The sequence below is a fragment of the Delphinapterus leucas genome, chromosome 6 (assembly GCF_059928025.1).
Source record: "Delphinapterus leucas isolate spDelLeu-1000000601 "Yukka" chromosome 6, BTC_Dleu_Yukka2, whole genome shotgun sequence".
In the NCBI taxonomy this organism is placed as follows: Eukaryota; Metazoa; Chordata; class Mammalia; order Artiodactyla; family Monodontidae; genus Delphinapterus; species Delphinapterus leucas.
The window spans coordinates 99,376,300-99,393,856 of record NC_143134.1 but is presented as its reverse complement, the minus strand read 5'-3'; the positions used below and the strand labels follow the sequence as shown (position 1 = coordinate 99,393,856).

Here is a 17,557-nt window from a genome sequence, read left to right as displayed (position 1 = left end):
CTGTGGGTGGAGTGTGCAAGCAGGCCATGAGTGTACTGGACATTTGAGAGTGATGGTGGGGTGGGGAGTAATAGTAACCCTAAAGATACCAGTATTAAATGGCCATGGCTAAGTACTATTGATACTCCCACTGAAAGATAATGCACAGCTGAGGCCTAGTGGCAGCCAGTGGAAAGCCAGGGATGGAAGCCACAGGGCCTCTTTAATTGCATACAAGGAAACTTTCATCTTCTATCCGGGGCAAGCCCACAAGCCTAAGATGTAATAGTCTGAGTGGCTGAACTTCAAAGACAGTTAACTGCCTACCAGGGCAAGCCCAGTGAGGGCAAGGTAAAGTCCTGGGATCCCGACCAATGAGATAGGGACATCTGGGGAGAGGCCACTGAATGTGTCAGTTCCCCAGACTCCACTGAACCCTCCAAGCCGGAAGCCTGGTGCAGCCCGCCCCTACCCCCCAAGACGGTACAGAGGCCCCTTCCTAAAAGGCAACAGTCGCTCCTCAGAGCCCACCTCTGCCTGTCTGGAATCTCCTTTAAGAAATCCTTGCCAGGGGCTTCCCTGGTGGCACAGTGGTTGAGAGTCCGCCTGCCGATGCAGGGGACGCGGGTTCGTGCCCTGGTCCGGGAGGATCCCACATGCCGCGGAGCGGCTGGGCCCGTAAGCCATGGCCGCTGGGCCTGCGCGTCCGGAGCCTGTGCTCCGCAATGGGAGAGGCCACAACAGCGAGAGGCCCGCGTACCGCAAAAAAAAAAAAAAAGAAAAAAGAAATCCTTACCTTCCCTGAGGTTAAAATGACGCTCATATTCCTTTTGTTAGTGTTTGTTTTCTCCCCAGCATCCAAAATCTTTTTCATAACAAGGCAGGCTCTGGGGTTAGTTTCTGTAGCCTTGGCTGGCGCGTTGGCCTCCGGGCGGGCGTTCTTGAACTCCCGGCTGTGCGGGCTCCCAGGCCTTGCCCAAAGGCCTGTGCACCTCTCGGCCCTTGCGAGCACCAGAGAGCGGGACGGGCCGCACCCCGGGGGAGCGCGGCGCCGGCGGGCGGCTGTGAGGACGGCGTCGCTCTCCATCCTCATTCCGGGGGTGCGGCTCCGGCGCGTCTGCCCCCGCGCGGCGCAGACCTTCAGCGTGGGCGCCTCCGGACACGCCCAGCCTCCTTTATAGCCCCGCAACCACAGCTGTTTGTTTTTCCGGCCGGCGAACTTCATCTTCCGGATCATCCAGGACAGGGACAGAGGCGGCAAGGCGGTGCGACTCATGCACAACCTCTTTAGCACAAACTGGTTGAAGGTGGAGTTGTTTCCTCCGGGCCAGAAACCGTGCAGCTCTACGAACAGCTTCTGTAGATGTCCTGTCTCCTGGGTTCCGTGCAGCGAGAGTTTTGGTCTTCCTTGTGGTGGATATCGACTCCCGCGATGGCGCCTTCTGCTCAGACAGGTCCCTAAAATGTCCTTTTATTTGTTTTCAGTTTTCCCTTTCACATTTAGGTCTTAATCAACCAAAGATAGCTGAAGACACGCATACATATGACTTTATTTTTGTCCAGACAGAAGCCAGTCTCCCCAGCAGCATTTACTAAATATTCCATCCTTTGTCCACAGATACTTGGTGTTAACTTCCCTCGCATATGAGACTCTCCTACATTCCTAGATCTGCTTCAGGATTTCCGGCTTTCTTCCGTTTGCTTTGTCCTGTGCTGCTTCTTGGGCTATGGCTTTGTAATGCATCTTAATCACTGGTAAGTGAGGTAGGTGTAAACAAGAATTATTATCATTACGGATGAGGGCACTCAGGCTCGGAATATTGGAGTGAGTTGGCCGAGATCACAGGGCTAATAAGTGGCCACATCAGGATTCAAACCCACGTTTGCATTATTTCAAAGACTGGGATCTTTCCACTCCACAAGGCTGTCCTCAGAGTTGTGTCTTTCCCAGGGAGCAGAAGGGGTTGGTTGCGATGGTAGTTTGAGCGCACTGGCGTCATGCTCTCTGCCTCAAAGGAGGTCATGTTCCATCCCAGAAGCAACTGACATTTCCTTTGGCTCCTGGAACCAGAGAGAAGCCACATTATCTGCCACTGTTGTCTTCCCTTGGGAGCACCCAGCAGGGCCAAGAGGACCAGTCCCGAGCTCAGGACCCAGAGAAACAGCCTCCACTTTAGTGGGCAGTGGGCTTCCTGCTTCCTGTACTGTGGCTGTGAGGAAGGGCTGAGAAGCCATAGAATTGTCTTCATTTCTTTGAAAATAGATCTGACCACATCTGTCTCCTCTGCTAAAAACAAAATAAACAAATGACACTACCCCCGCCCCCCCAGCAAGAAAAAACAAAACCTACAGTGGTTCCCCAAGGAAGCAATAGGGTACAGACGTTTGTTTTTTCTTTTTGTGTTTCTTATTAGCCAATGAGCCTATTTTTTCCTCTAACAGAACAATATACAGAAGCCTCAAATGTAAACCACTGAAGCGTAGCTTTAGAGGCAAGTGGTCTGTTCCGCCTCCTCCTTGCGCCTGGCATACAGTAGGTGCTCAGTAAATACTGATGGCTGCAGGGGCCTCTGGCTGAAGAATCCACATGGTTAAGAGAGGGCCATCGCTCCAGCTGGCGAGTGGCACATGGACGGGTCAAGACCAGACAGCAGGGAGCAGGGAGCTTCCGGTGGTGTCAGCCCGGGATGTCTCCCTCACAGCCCCTTGGAGAAGTCTCTGTGTGGATGGGTTTTGAAGGAGAATAGGCTGATTCTCCTAAAGGGAGGGTCTTCTCCACCCCAACCCCGCTTCATGTACAGTAATGTAAATCTGAAGGAGAAAAAAAACGCATCTGACTCCAAATCCCAAGAGCTTTCCCTGCGCTGCTCCCTCCGGGTGTGCCATAGGAGGGCAAAGGTACAAGAACATGTCAGATGAAGAAAATCCCACTGTCTTCCCAGCTCGCATGCTCGTACAGACAGAAAATCGGCATAAAGGGGGACATGGGGGGTGGCTTGGAGACAGGTCCCTATCCTCCCTGGGCTATGTTCTAGTTATGTCACCCTCTCTGAGCCTCAGCTTCTCATCTGCATGGCAGGATTAAATGAGTCAATGTAGATATAGATTAGTGCCCACGGTCCTGTAGGTTTAGTTCCCTTCCTTCCTTTCCCCCGCACACAGAGCACCCCAGCGTTCCTCAGGGCAACAGAGGGCCAGTGTGGGCTGGCTTTTCTAGACCAGCATTTTCCCCCTTCTCCCCTGAGCCAGATTCCCCACAGGTGCCTTCAACTCTTCCACGTTGCAGAGGTGCTGGTTCCCCCTTACGGGCCCATTTCTTCCCCATCCTGTGCTCCCACCTAAAACACTGCTGGCTCTCCCTCACCACAAGGAGGCGTATCAGGGTATGGTGGAGAGCATTTTCCATTATTTCCATTCCCCTTCCCAACCTGTTCCGTCAGGTCCTGGCATTTCCCCATCACTCAGTTGGGCTTTGCATTTTACTTTCCCTCTCCAGGGCCAGACCAGCCTCCCTTCCACCCCAAACCTGTAGCCAGGGCTTCAAAGCACAATTCCTTCCAGTTCCCTTGTTAGCTGTGAGTGCCGAGCTCCTACTGCTGCTGATTGATATGGCAAGTTTTGTTTTTGGCTTTGACGTGTCCATAAAACAAATGTGCACATAAACAATTATGGTCAGATATGCAGTCAGTGCACTACATGTTTAGAGAGTAGAATAAGTGAGCAGTCCTCTGCTGGCTCCTGGGCAGGAAAGCCTTCCCAGTGCATGTAACGCTGAAGTGGGTTTTAAAGGTGGAGTAGGAGTTCACATGAGGAGAGAGGAATATGGGAGAATTTCTAGGCAGAGTGACCAGCACGTGTGAGTGTGTACAGCTGTGGAAAGGCCTGGGTCATGGAGTCGTGTGGTATGGGGTGGAGAGGGAGGGAGACGGACTGAAGGCATACGCTGAAGCAAGCCTGTAAAGGGCGCTGAAAGCCAAAGAGAGGAGTTCGGAGTTCATTACCCTGAAAGCAGGAATGGAGGGCATTATGGCAGAGGGGCACCAAACGAGCTCCAGGTATCAATTTCCCAACCATATCTGCAGCAGACAGGAGGAAACCTTTCACCAGCAACCCAGTGACCATCCCAAGTAGTGTTTTTGGGGTCATTTAACAAGTCTAAAGTGGAAAAACCATCAGTTCTCAAAGTTTCCAGTTTTAGGACCTCTTCTCCCTCTTAAAAATTGAGCAACCCAAGAGGTGTTGTTCGTGTGGGTTGCCTCTATCAATATTTACTTGATTAGAAATTGAGAAATTTTAAAAGTTAATTCATTTGAAATAAACCTAGTGCATGTTGAAGTGTTTTTTAATCTTTATGAAAAATAATTATTGTTAAAGGAATTAATGACAGGAATGGTGTTGTATTTGATTTTTGCAAATCTCTGTCATCTGGCTTCATAGACGACAGCTGGATTTCCACATGTGCTCCTGCATTCCATCTGTCGTGGTATCACACGCCATGCAGCCTCTGGGAAACTCCACTATACACCTATGAGAGACTGGGAGGGAGTGAAAACAGCAAGCAGAGTCAGTGTCATTATGAAAATGGCTCTTATCTCATAGACCCCTCCTGCAAGTGGTCTTCAAGTCACATTTTAAGAACTGCCAGGCAAATCATCAGAGGAGCAAATAGCTGTCAGAACAGCAAGGAGGGGCTTTTAAAAAAATCACAGGAAGGAAAAAGACTTAATTCAGGGGATATGAAGAGGCAGGGGTGAAAGCAAGGCTGTGTCACCTAGGGCGACACAGGTTTGCCTCCTGGCTCTGCCACTAAGTAACTGTGTAGCTTTGGCCTGACTGACCTCAGTTAACCCATCTGTAAAATGGCAATAATGCTAGTATAAGTAAAGCACGCGGCACAGGGTGAGACATTTGGACTTCTGAAGGTTAGCTCCCTCCTCCTGGGCCAAAAGAGGACTTTGTGAAAACAGCTTTGGTTCAGTAGCTAAGAGATACATGTAAGTCTGGGATAGGCTGTTTTTGCTTCTGTAACATGGGTCAGATGTGAACTCCAAATGCACGGGCACCTTGAAAACTTTGGTACTATTCGCACAGCTGCTCAATCCAAGACCACAGTGTAATGCGGCTGTCAAACCAGCAAGCTCAAATTCAGGTTGCATTAATGGAGACACCATGCACAGAACAAGGGAGGTGAGAGCTCCTCTAGTATTGGGTTGACCAAAAAGTTCGTTTGGTTAGTGAATACGTTGTTCAGTAAAGTTCTTCGTGAAAATGAAAAATGTCTTTTATTTACTTAAAACTGAACGAACTTTTTGGCCGACCCAATACTTTGCACTGCTGAGACCCCCCCTCAAGCGCTCTGTGTAACTCACTCCAACTGAGGGATTTTTTTCAGCATGGAGAAGGCTTGGCCAGAGGAGGGGAGGCGGTCAGGGAGACACAATCACTCTCCTAAAAGACCTGAGAGGTTGGCACACTGGCTCAGGGTGACCCCGGAAATGAATTAGGCCCTGAGGATGGCCTATCCGGACAGGTAGAGGGGAGAGGGGAGCTTGACAATCCCTAGAGTGTAGGAAGTCTGAGCTGGCAGTAGTGAGGGCCACATCACTAGAAGTGTCCAGGTGGAGGCTGGAGATGAGGCATTAAAGAGGCCCTGTGCTTGGTCACTGGGTGGCACCCATAGGCCCTTCCCAGTCTGAGTTCCTGTGCCTCTGGCACCTCGGAGACTGTCAGAGGAAATCAAAAGGGAACACTGAGAGTCCCTAGGGGTGGGTGAAAGGAGCAGTGGGCATTCCGCCAGGCATTTTTGCTGGGTTCTCTGCCAAATTTGATCCAGAGATGAGATGTAGCTGCTAATTCCTTGGCCTAGAAATGGACAGGAGAAAATTCAGCATTGCTCAGAAAGTTCATAGACGTTAAAGCTTTCTGTGCCTGAAATGCCAATGTTTGTGCCGCACTGCCCCCGCTGAGGGGGAAGCCCCCCAGCCCCTTGGGAATGTGAGGGGCCAACAGTGAAGGGGGGAGGACCAAGGCACCCAGAGATCAAAGAGGCGCACTCAGCATCATTGAAAATAACTCAGTCACTCTCTCAGTCCTTTAGGGGCCAAGCCTCATCATTGCAGAAAGGCAGAGAACTTCTCCCAGCCTTCAGGACAGAGAGTCTGCAGCCACATTAAACAGTCTTGGCCTTGGGAAAGATGTTCACCAATCCACTCTCTAATTTGACCCCTACTAGCAAGCTGTGAGGCAGGCTCTGCTTTATAGATGAGGAAATCGGGACACATGGCCGAAGTCACACAGCTGGCATGGGGTGTGAAGACAGAAATCCAGGCCTAAGTCCAAACCCTGACCCCCAAGACCCTCTGACCTGGCCCCAGCATGGGATTCTTGGGACTGCAGCTGTTGCTCTGCTCTCCATTTAAGTCTCAGATGTAGGCCCATTTGGAATTTGTCAACAGAATCCCGCTGTCCCTACAACCAGCCAGCTCACTGTATTATGTGTCAGGTCTTCAGAATCTGGTGCCAAGGTCCCTGGGCTGAGGAAAGAAAAACAGAGCAGGCTTTGGGACTCTACTCATTGTCCCTCAGCTTCTTAGTCGGCTTTTAGAACTGAAGGGATGGCAGACAGGGTAAGGAGAGCCTGGAGCCCTAGTAAAGATGACAAAGGTTGTCCCAACTATTTGTTCAATGCCTGTTTATCCATCCAAAACTGACCAGGCATCTCCGCCCTTCACTTGTTCTGGGGGTACAGAGATTAAAGGCACAGGCATTGCCTTTAAAGAGCTTGTCAGGTGTTCTCTCATTCACTGTACAGCTTAATGGGAGACACAAATAGACACTTTCAATTCAGGGTTTTCACTTTTATGATAGATATGTACGTACAAGTGGCTGAGGGAATAGAGAAAAAGAGGTCTCTGGCCCAAATTGGAGGGCAAAGGGGGTCGTGGGCAAGCTTCCTAAAAGAGGGGTCTTGTATGGTTTTGAACAGAGGAATCAGCAAGATAAAAGCGGTAGGAACAATTCCAAACCAAGTGCCTGCCTGGCTTTAGGCAATTGCTCATTAGTTGCTGAATGCATGAATCAGGGTAGTAGCATGTGCCAAGACAGACACCACAGAGCGCAATCCTTGCGGGGGAAGCATGACTAGTGTAGCATGTGGGCTGCACTCCTGTCCGTTAGTCTGCTCCTCCTGCAGTCTCCCTGACCACCACTAGCACCTGAAACACACTTAGGCAGCTGAGTGCCTACGAAGATGGGTTACACGCAGGGGAGATGACAAATAAGTAAACACATTGAGCATAATGGGAGCTAAGTCTCTCACTGTGCAAGAAAGGAGTTATAAATAATGAAAGGGAGAAGCTAGAATGAACCTTGTGGTGCTGGACTAGAATTAAAGGTACCAGTGTGACTGGTCAGAATGGCCATCATCAGGTCTACAAATAATAAATGCTGGAGGGGGTGTGGAAAAAAGGGAACCTTCCTACACTGCTGGTGGGAAAGTAAATTGGTGCAGCCACTGTGGAAAACTGTATGGAGGTTCCTTAAAAAACTAAAAACAGAGTTGCCGTATGATCCAGCAATCCCACTTCTGGGCATACATCTGAAGAAAACTCTAATTCAAAAAGATACATTGGGGCTTCCCTGGTGGCACAGTGGTTGAGAGTCTGCCTGCCAATGCAGGGGTCATGGGTTTGAGCCCTGGTCTGGGAGGATCCCACATGCCACGGAGCAACTGGGCCTGTGAGCCACAACTACTGAGCCTGCGCGTCTGGAGCCTGTGCTCCGCAACAAGAGAGGCCACGATAGTGAGAGGCCCGCACACTGCAATGAAGAGTGGCCCCTGCTCGCCGCAACTAGAGAAAGCCCTCGCACAGAAACAAAGACCCAACAGAGCCAAAAATAAATAAATAAATAAAAATTTAAAAAAAGATACATGCACCCCAATGTTCATAGCAGCACCATCTACAATAGCAAAACATGGAAGCAACCTAAACGTCCATCAACAGAAGAATGGATAAAGATGTGGTACCATGTATACAATGGAATATTACTCAGCCATAAAAAAGAATGAAATAATGCCATTTGCAGCAACATGGATGGACCTAGAGATGCTATTACATACAGTAGTTTGGAAAAGAAATAGTAGAATGGAAAAAAATACAAAAAATATATATATAAAATACATTACATATATATATATATATATAAAATACATTACATATATATATATATATATATATATATAACTGAGTCACTTTGCTGTACACCAGAAACACAACATTGTAAATCAACTATACTTCAATAAAATAAATAAAGGGAGATGACAACTTGTTAGGAAAAAAAGGTGCCAGTGTGAACTGAGGTGTTCAATACCATATGTAGACGCAGGAATACAGATGTGATGTTTGTGTATTTATTTTCTATGCATCTACTGAAATGCTTGGGAGCAGTGAGACTCCAGTAGCAATGAACACACCTATAACAAAGTTTTGGTTTCTAAATACAATCTACCTGAAGGGGAACAGAGCTCGTTGGAGAAATGGTGAATTCCAGGGCTGGTGCACAGAAAGTACAAGAGCCTGAAATATATTACTGTGCCAGAAAATAAGGAAGTAGTCAAGAGATAAAGACATGCCAAACACAGAAGTTACCTTTGAGAACTAGAACAATGGGACATTTGAGCATCAATATAATGAGTTATAAAAATGCATGACTTGAGTCTAGTCATGAGGAAACACCAAACATAAATTGAGGGACGTGGTATAAAACAAGTGCCCTGTAATCTTAAAAAAAAAAAAAAAGAGTTAAGCTCATAAAGATCAAGGAAGGACTGAGAAAGAGTACGGATTGAAGGAGACTAACTAAATGCAGTGTATTATTCTGGATTGAAGTCTTCTGCTATGAAGGACATTACTAGGAAAACTGCAAAACTTAAATGTGTTTGGGGAGATATGGGGTGGGGGTAATTGGGAGCTTTTTGTGCTGTTCCCACAACTTTTCTGGAAGCCTGAAATTGTGTAAGGATGAAAAAATTAAGGCTTTTTGCAAAAATGGTATAAAAATTATAACAACAAAATTTAAGATACAAAAATATTTTACAATTAAAGTAACAATAAATTAGTGAAAAGATTTCTCTCCTTCATAATTTCCTTACAAGTGGAGATAATATAAAAATTAGCTTAAATGATGTCAAACAAGCAGAAGCAGGCCTTACTGACAAAAAAGACATCTGAAAATGAAACAAAAAAAAACCCACAAAATGCCCCCACCAAAAAATAGACTAAAATGCTAAAAAGTTGCAAGAAAAAAAAAAAAAATCAACTCCAGGGTTCATAAAATCACCCAACCAAAAAAATAATAATAATTCTAACCTCAAGCTGTTCTCAGGCATAGCCCTACCAGTCCCATTCATTCTCATCTAATTTTTAACCAATTTTGAGATAATTTATCACATGTTCTTCTAATCTGCTATTGTTGGCAAATAAAACCCAGTTGGCTTCTATGATTTACAATTTTGGACTTTGTTATAGATGGAAGCTGTCAATAACAAAACTCAGGATCCGTATCAAATATCCTTTGAGCCTTAAGGTGGCTATTCAACAAGCAGTAACCAATCCTGGCAGACACATGCTTGAAGTGTGGAAGGCCATGGACAGGAAGCCCATCTACAGCTAGTACACGTGTAGGATAGAGGTGCCCAACATTTTCATCACAGAAAACCTAATAGTTAAAACAAAACATTGGAGGAAAAAGGGTGAGGCTGCTTGGGGCGAGGGTTGGAGGCCAGCTTTCCCAGGCACCCTGAAGACCACCTCACGGTCTGGAGAGGAATACTATCTACAAACATCTATAACTCATTCTGAGCCAGGTGAGAAGAGAGGATCAGTAAGAATGGAAAATACGTTTTGAGTGAGACATGAGGCAGAAGTCTGGGATGAAGATTTTTGAATCTGTGCTCCTAGGAGACAAGTTATGATGCACCTGTTGAAGGATCCATTACTATTCAAACGGTCTCTAAGATAGTATATCAAGCTCAATGGCAGAGACCGTGTTTCCATTCACTTTGGAATCCACAGCACCACACGTGAAGCAATCTGTCATCGCTGACGTTTCTTTGGTCCTCCTCACCTCTCCACAGTGCAAACCCTGCTTGTGGGGCCACTTTCCGTCAACTATATCATGATAGGGAAGGCCTTTTATAACCGATTTGTCACTAGCAGTGTCCCTGTGGTTCCCCAACCTTTAGTGCACAGCACTGTATCTCTTGCCTACCAAGTCCAAGCCTTCTCCTGCCTCCTTGTCACTGCTCCTCCCATCCCCAAACTATCCACACACAGTTCTGGAAACTAGTCTGTCACCCAACAGGTCCAACTGCTATATCCCTCCCTCCAAGGTTCCATCTACTCTCTTCCAGCTGTGGTTAAGATCCTTGTTCGAATTGCCCCAGCTCTGATCCCAGGGCGCAGGGATTCCCAGATGCATTCATTTGACTTTTCTGTTCTGGTTGATTCATCACTATGCCAGGTGCTTTTGACAGCGCTTAGTGCTGAATTTAGTTATCTTGCTAAAGAGAAAGACATAGCATAGGAACAGCAAAGAATAATTTTAGACACCGCATACATGCCAAACGAGCACACCAGGCACACGATGCGCTCCTCCCTTTGATAATGAATATATGGGGGTGATACCACCCCTCTGGAAAGAACCCACGAGGGTCACAAGCAAAGCAAACTGAAGCTAAGACCTCAAGAGGCCAAGAATGCCAAATAGAGGGGGGAAAAGCATCATAATTTAACACATGATGGACCTGGTTGCAATTTTTTTTTTTTTTTGCGGTACACGGGCCTCTCACTGCTGTGGCCTCTCCCGTTGCGGAGCACAGGTTCCGGACGCACAGCCTCAGCGGCCATGGCTCACGGGCCCAGCCGCTCCACGGCATGTGGGATCTTCCCGGACCGGGGCACGAACCCGTGTCCCCTGCATCAGGAGGAGGACTCTCAACCACTGCACCACCAGGGAAGCCCCTTGGTTGCAATTTAAAATAGGGGTGGCAAACTTTTTCTGTAAAGGGCCAGATAATAATTATTTAGGTTTTGCTGGCCATAGTCTTTGTTGCAACTATTCAACAGCAAACCTCTTTAGCACAAAGGTAGCTGCTTATAGACAATATGTAAATAAATGAGCATGCCTGCGTTTCAATAAAACTATTTATGGACACTGGAATTTGAATCAATCTTCATGTCATAAAATCCTTTTTGTAAAAACAACACACACAAAAACAAAAAACATTAAAAAATGTAAAGGCCATTCTTAGCTCATGGCTCATACAACAGACGGTGAGCCAGATTTGGCTCATGGGGCTGCAGTTTGCCAGCCCCTGGCTTAGAACAAAGTGGAACAAAATGGACACTGGGCCGTCAATTGGAAGGACACATTGTACCTGAGATGCACAGCTAGGGAACTCACCAGAACACAGACGTGGTCATGAAAGACTCCCCGAAACTGCTTACTTTGGGTTGAATATTTTGTAGCTATCTTAGGCTGGCTGATACAAGAAAAGAAGTATGGAAAAGGGGGAACTCACTGAAATCTCTAAAAGCTCTCATGAACTTTGATTACATTCTATCAAGTATCGCATCTCTGTGCTGATATTTCAGCTGAGAACACAAACAGGAAACCCAATAACATCGACCTAGTGCCTGGCCTCCTACACACTATGTTCACCAATTAGTGAAGAAAACAGAAGGATAAGTGATAGAGGCACCATCAACTTCCAATCTAAGATTCCATATGGTAAAATCATTTAAAAAATGAGAAATGCCATGTTGGATATATTGAAAATACTTTATAATTAATTCCCTAGAATCCTAGCCATCTAGTACAAGAAAAAATTGTATGGTGGAACACTTCAGTATTTTTAAACAATCTAAAGATATATTTGACTAGGGGATGGCAATAAGAATTGAACAAATAGAAACCTAAGCTTCCTCATTTTCCACAGAGCAACTCAACAATAAATATATTTCAGGAAACAGATGACAGAATACCTCAAATGCAAAATTCCAAAGTCATGTAGTCACTTAGATTAACCAAAACTGTTTGTAAATTAAAAGATAACAGCAAAAGGTCACAAAAAGCCTATTTCTTTCATAGCGTCATGGGTGATTCTTTAAGCAGATAAACAAAGTACTGTAAAGAATGGTCAAAACTTGGCTTGAACTGTCTTCTGGTAATTATTAATCCCACTATTTGTAGTTTTGTTGTCCAAGGACAAAAGCTCCATGTGATCAATCACCTTCTGCTGTCACTTTCCAGAGAAAAGAGAGGCTGCTGCTGGTTGTTTTTTCCCTTTTCCAGCTTTCACTATGCTCTAAGCAATTAGTGGCAGATAAAGTATCGTTAAAATAAAGTATCCCATTTTCTCACCAGAACTGCCACCCCTCTTCCCAACTCATTGTTCTGCTTTGAAAGATGAACATATTTAGAAATCCTCATTTTATTCTGAGACATTTCTGCATAATCCATTATAAAACATACAGGTAATACAAAATCCAAAGGTCCTGTTGTGTTTATGGAATAAACACGTGAAGATTAAACTACATGATGACACCATGGGGAGAAATCATGGTTTCATTTATTTTCATGAGATAGTTCATGAGTGCATGACGTAAAAGCTTAAAAGTTGTCACCAAACTGTGCTAAGTATTATTAAGAGATTATGCAGGAAGAAATCTGTGCAAATTCATCTTCTTCACTCAGTATCAGACAGTAGAAAAAAAACATTTCTTTAAACAGTTTTTTTTATATTCAGGAAAACAGATTTGAAAAACTGAACAAGTAGACACCTGCTCCCTCTTTATGATCAAATAACAATGACAATGAAGGAGATTCCAAAGAAAAAAGCTGAGATGAAAAAAATCCAAATAAAAGCCAACACTGCTATTAAGATTTTTCTTTTAATATGCCATGAGATATCTTGATTGTATATTTTCCAAAGTACTTTTCCAGCCGCATCTCCCAGCCCTTCCAAAAGATTTCTCCAGTCTGTCCAATGCAATAAAGGATGCTAGATCATAGTTCTGTCCACCTTCTCTTTTTGAAAGCAAATAATCCTAAATGACTTTAATGGTCATACATTCTTATCTAATAAGGAAAAACATTTACAAAGATCAGAAACCCAGTTTTGAGACATTTGCATTAATTTTGAACTGAATCAGCATTTTGTGGGTTTTAAAAAAGGCAGCAGTTGGAATTCATGACTTGCTGACAAACACATTTCTGCTGAGGGAAGGGGAAGACAGGGATAGTGAATGCTGCATTTCTCCACTGGCCCCAAAGTGCTAATTCCACAACGGGATACATCAAAAGCAAACATGCAACTGTGGTTTTAAAACTTTTTACTGCAATATAACAATGAAGTAAACAGTAATTAGACACCTACCAATTTCCCCCCCAAAACAAACCCAAAAAATGTAAACAGGAAAATAACTCTGCCTATACTTGTACAGCTTCTCAAATCATGTTAGAAGGGTCTCACATTCAATGATCAAGAAATTTAAAATAGCAGTAATTATTTTCATTTTAAGAAAAGACTCCCCCTCTCCCCCCTCAACCCCAAGTATTTACCATGAAAGAATGGGCTTTCTTACACATTAATTTTATACTTATTTGAAGCAGCAACAATAACCATCAATAATTTGGCATTTCTGTTTACAGTTGCTCCAATTTTTTTTTTTTTTTTTAATTTCACAAAGCCATTATCCAGTGTTGCCATAAAATAGGGACTGTAGATTCTAGGTAGCAAAGATTCTTTCTGAAACCACTGTTAAGTCAAAGAAATATAAAGCAGGGCATTACACTAAATTGCTGGATCTAGTACACTAAAAAGAGTGAAACCTAGGAAAAGTTACCTACTGTTTTATAGAGGAAATAAAGACCTGCAAAAGCTGACTTTTGGTTGTATAATATTTTACACGCTGTGTGGATCTGCGGCATCTGCTAATTGAAGCAGACATGCACGGTATTTATCCCTGCCCTGTATCCTAGACCCCCCTCCCCACCCCCAAGAATCTACTACCTTATACCAAGTATTGTGGATATGAGCCCAAGTCATCCCAGACAATCCAGTGAACAAAGTTAGTGTAATGCACTGGTGTGAAGTGTGAGATAAAAAAAAGTCCCTTTCAATCTTCATCAAAGTTTTGCTGTAGAAGAAAATTGGCAGCCAAGTTCTCATTCTTCTCACAAGCAAAATATGCTTGTATCACAAGTCCTTCAGGAAATCCTAATGCCTTTAACTGGAAGAAAAGAAAGAAAACATATTATGGAGTCTAGCATAGCACTACTGACAGATCATCACTTGAAAACATACTATAAAGGACACAAAGAAGCTTGAGAATTTTACATGAATTCACCCCTATCTGAATATGGAGTCATTGTCCAATTCAAGGGGGTAGACAGAACCCAGGCCCTTTCCCGTAACCACCTACAAATTCTTTGTTCCTAGTTAAAGCTATTAGGCTAACAGATACTTTGATAACACTCATTGGCATTAACACTAGAAATTAGCTTCTGTGGTGGTTTAAAAATAAATGACTTTACAGAAATCTGTAAATCAAATGGCTTTTAGTACATAAGTGGTGAAGCTATGGATGAGAGCAACCAGAGGTTGCTAATTATTTGTAAAGAGAGCCACATCTTTCATTAGGGTCATATATTACTCAACCTCCTTGCCTTATGAAACACTTCATACTACAAAAATGGGTGGTCAATTATTAGTAATATTACATATTTTTGAAATCAAGACATATGGTGTTTGATTTTTATTTGCTTAATTTTTATAGCATTTTAAATGGTGATACGACCCATTTAATTTTTGTCTTCCTAGTCTATTAAAAATCACTTGTAACTCAGTAATTGCTGCTATTAAAAGCCTTTAAACACTCAGGTCAACTGTCTAATTCCCTAGGTTCAGCCAAATGTTATTATGTCAGCCAAATGTTATTTATGAACCCCCTTCCTCAACTGTCTCAATCGTCTTGCATTAGACAATATCAAGAAATGACTTTTAAAAACTGGGCAAAAGTCCCGACTCAGCATGATTATATTCATCCATGAAAGGAGAAGAAACTCAAAAATGATTTTGTTACCTAGGTCTTGTCCAGATTAAAGCTGGGCTAGCTGAAGTAAAAGGTAGATAGGGCACGATCCAACTATATTGCTTCTACAAGACACACACTTTAGATTCAAAGACACAAATATGCTGAAAGTAAAAGGATGGAAAAAGATATATACCATGCAAACAGTTACAAAAAGAGAGCTGAAGTGGCTATATTAATATCAGACAAAACAGACTTTAAGATTAAAATTGGTACTAAAACAAAGGACATTTTATGATGATAAAACAATCAGAAAGACTTCATTATAAACATAGAGAACAACAGAGCCCCCAAATACATGAAACAAAAACTGACAGACTTGAAGGGAGAAATAACCAATTCAACAATAGTTGGAGACTTTAATATCCCCATGTTCTATAATGCATACGAGAAGGCAGAAGACTGACAAGGATATAGAAGACTTGAAAAATACTATAAACCAACCAGACCTAACAGACATTTAGAGAACACTTAACAACAGCAAATTATACACCCTTCTCAAGTATACACAGAACATTCTCCATAAAGACCATGTTAAACCATAAAACAAGCCCCAATACATTTAAAAGGATTAAAATTATACAAATTATGTTATCTGACCACGATGGAATGAACTTAGAAATCAATAATAGAAGGAAATTTGGAAAATTCATAAATGTGGAAACTGATACAATCCTAAATAACCTACAGATCAAAGAAAAAAATGACAGAAGAAAATAGAAAATAGTTTGAGATGAATGAAAATAAAACCACAACACACTAAAACTTATGGGATGCTGCTGTAGCAGTGCTTGGAGGAAACCTTCTAGCTGTAAATATCTACAGGCATACCTCAGAGATACTGCAGGTTCGGTTACAGACCACTGCTATAAAGCGAATATCGCAATGAAGCGGGTCACACGAATTTTTGGTTTCCCAATGCATATGAAAGTTACGTTTACACTATACTGTAGTCTATTAAGTGTGCAGCAGCATCATGTCTAAAAAAAACAATGTACATACTTTAATTAAAAAATGCTTCATTGCCGAAAGATGCTAACCATCATCTGACAGCACAGGGTTGCCACAAACCTTCAATTTATAAAAAATGCAATTAACTGCAAAATGCAACAAAGTACAATAAAAAGAGGTATGCCTATGTATTAAGACAGATATAAAATCAATAATCTAAGCTTCAACCTTAAGAAACTAGGAAAAAAAAGAGAAAACTAAATCCAAGGCAAGCAGAAGGAGATAAAATAGAGACTAGAAAAAACACAGAATCAACAAAACCAAAAATTCTCACTTTTTTTCTTTAAATCAACAACACTGACAAACCTTTACCTAAACTGACAGGGAAAAAAAAAGAAATCTGAGGATTCAAATGACTAAAATCAAAAATAAATGTTGGAACATTACCACTTTTTATAGAAATAAAAACTACGTATCAGGGAATACTGAGAACAACTAAGTTGTTGTATGCCAACAAACTGATAACATATATGAAATAGACAAATTCCTAGAAAGATAAAAACCACCCCAACTGACTCAAGAAAAAAAGGAAAAATCTGAATAGCCCTATGACAAACAAAGAGATTGAATTAGTAGTCACAAAACTTCCCCAAAAGCCAGGCCCAGATAACTACACTGGTGAATTCTACCAGCCGTTTAAAGAAAAATTACCACCAATTCTTCATAAACTCTTCCAAACAACAGACGAGGAGGGAACTCATTCTATAAGGCCAATATTACTCTGATACCAAAACCAGACAAAGACATCACAAGAAAACTACAGACCAATATTCCTTATGAATACAGATGCAGAAATCCTCAACAAAATACTAGCAGGCCAATTCCAGCAACACCCCAGGAATGCAAGGTTAGGCCAACATACAAAAAAATCAATCAGCGTAATAAGGCATATTAACAGAAAAAGGGACACAACCACACAACCATATCAATCAACACACAATTTGACAAAATCCCACACCCTTTGTGATAAAAACATCCAACACACTAGGAATAGAACTTCTTCAACCTGATAAAAGGAATCTAATGAAACGCACAGCTAACATCAAACTTAATGGTGAAAGACTAAATGTTTTATTTTCCTCTAAGATCTGGAACAAGATAAAGATGTTGGCTCTCGCCACTGCTATTCAACTATACAGAGGCGGCTCTAGATAGGACAATTAAGCAAATATATATATATATATATATATATATATATATAAAATATGTACATATTAATAATAAATAAAGGACATCCAGATTGAAAAAGAAGTAAAACTATGTCTACCTGCAAATGATATCTTACATATAGAAATCCTTAGGAACACACACACAAATTATCAGAATAAATGAGTTCAGAAAGGTTGCAAGATACACAAAATTAAATTGTATTTCTATATAACTAGCAATGAACAATCCAAAAATGAAATTAA

The 17,557-nt window shown here is 42.8% G+C and overlaps 2 protein-coding genes across 3 annotated transcripts in view; both read right to left on the bottom strand.

The window, feature by feature from the left end:
- Positions 1-12,805, bottom strand: part of LOC149749017 (large ribosomal subunit protein eL18-like) — a 57,765-nt gene extending 44,960 nt beyond the window's left edge. Inside the window, exon 1 of the mRNA XM_089913504.1 lies at positions 776-12,805. Coding sequence (XP_089769630.1) covers positions 776-1,255 — 480 coding nt within the window. The 5' untranslated portion in view covers positions 1,256-12,805. The remainder of the gene's footprint in view (positions 1-775) is intronic.
- Positions 12,806-12,918: 113 nt separating this feature from the next.
- RAD23B (RAD23 nucleotide excision repair protein B) overlaps positions 12,919-17,557 on the bottom strand; it is a 44,280-nt gene continuing 39,641 nt past the window's right edge. The window contains exons 10-11 of one of the 2 annotated variants that reach the window (XR_016393602.1): positions 15,126-15,238; positions 14,186-14,273 (exon numbers count right to left, since the gene is read on the bottom strand). Coding sequence is in view for 1 of the 2 variants with exons in the window: in XM_022579121.3 (XP_022434829.1) it covers positions 14,160-14,273 (114 nt within the window). In the remaining variant the exon portion in view is untranslated. Of the gene's footprint in view, positions 14,274-15,125; positions 15,239-17,557 lie in introns of both variants that reach the window. The other variant, XM_022579121.3, reaches the window with a different exon arrangement.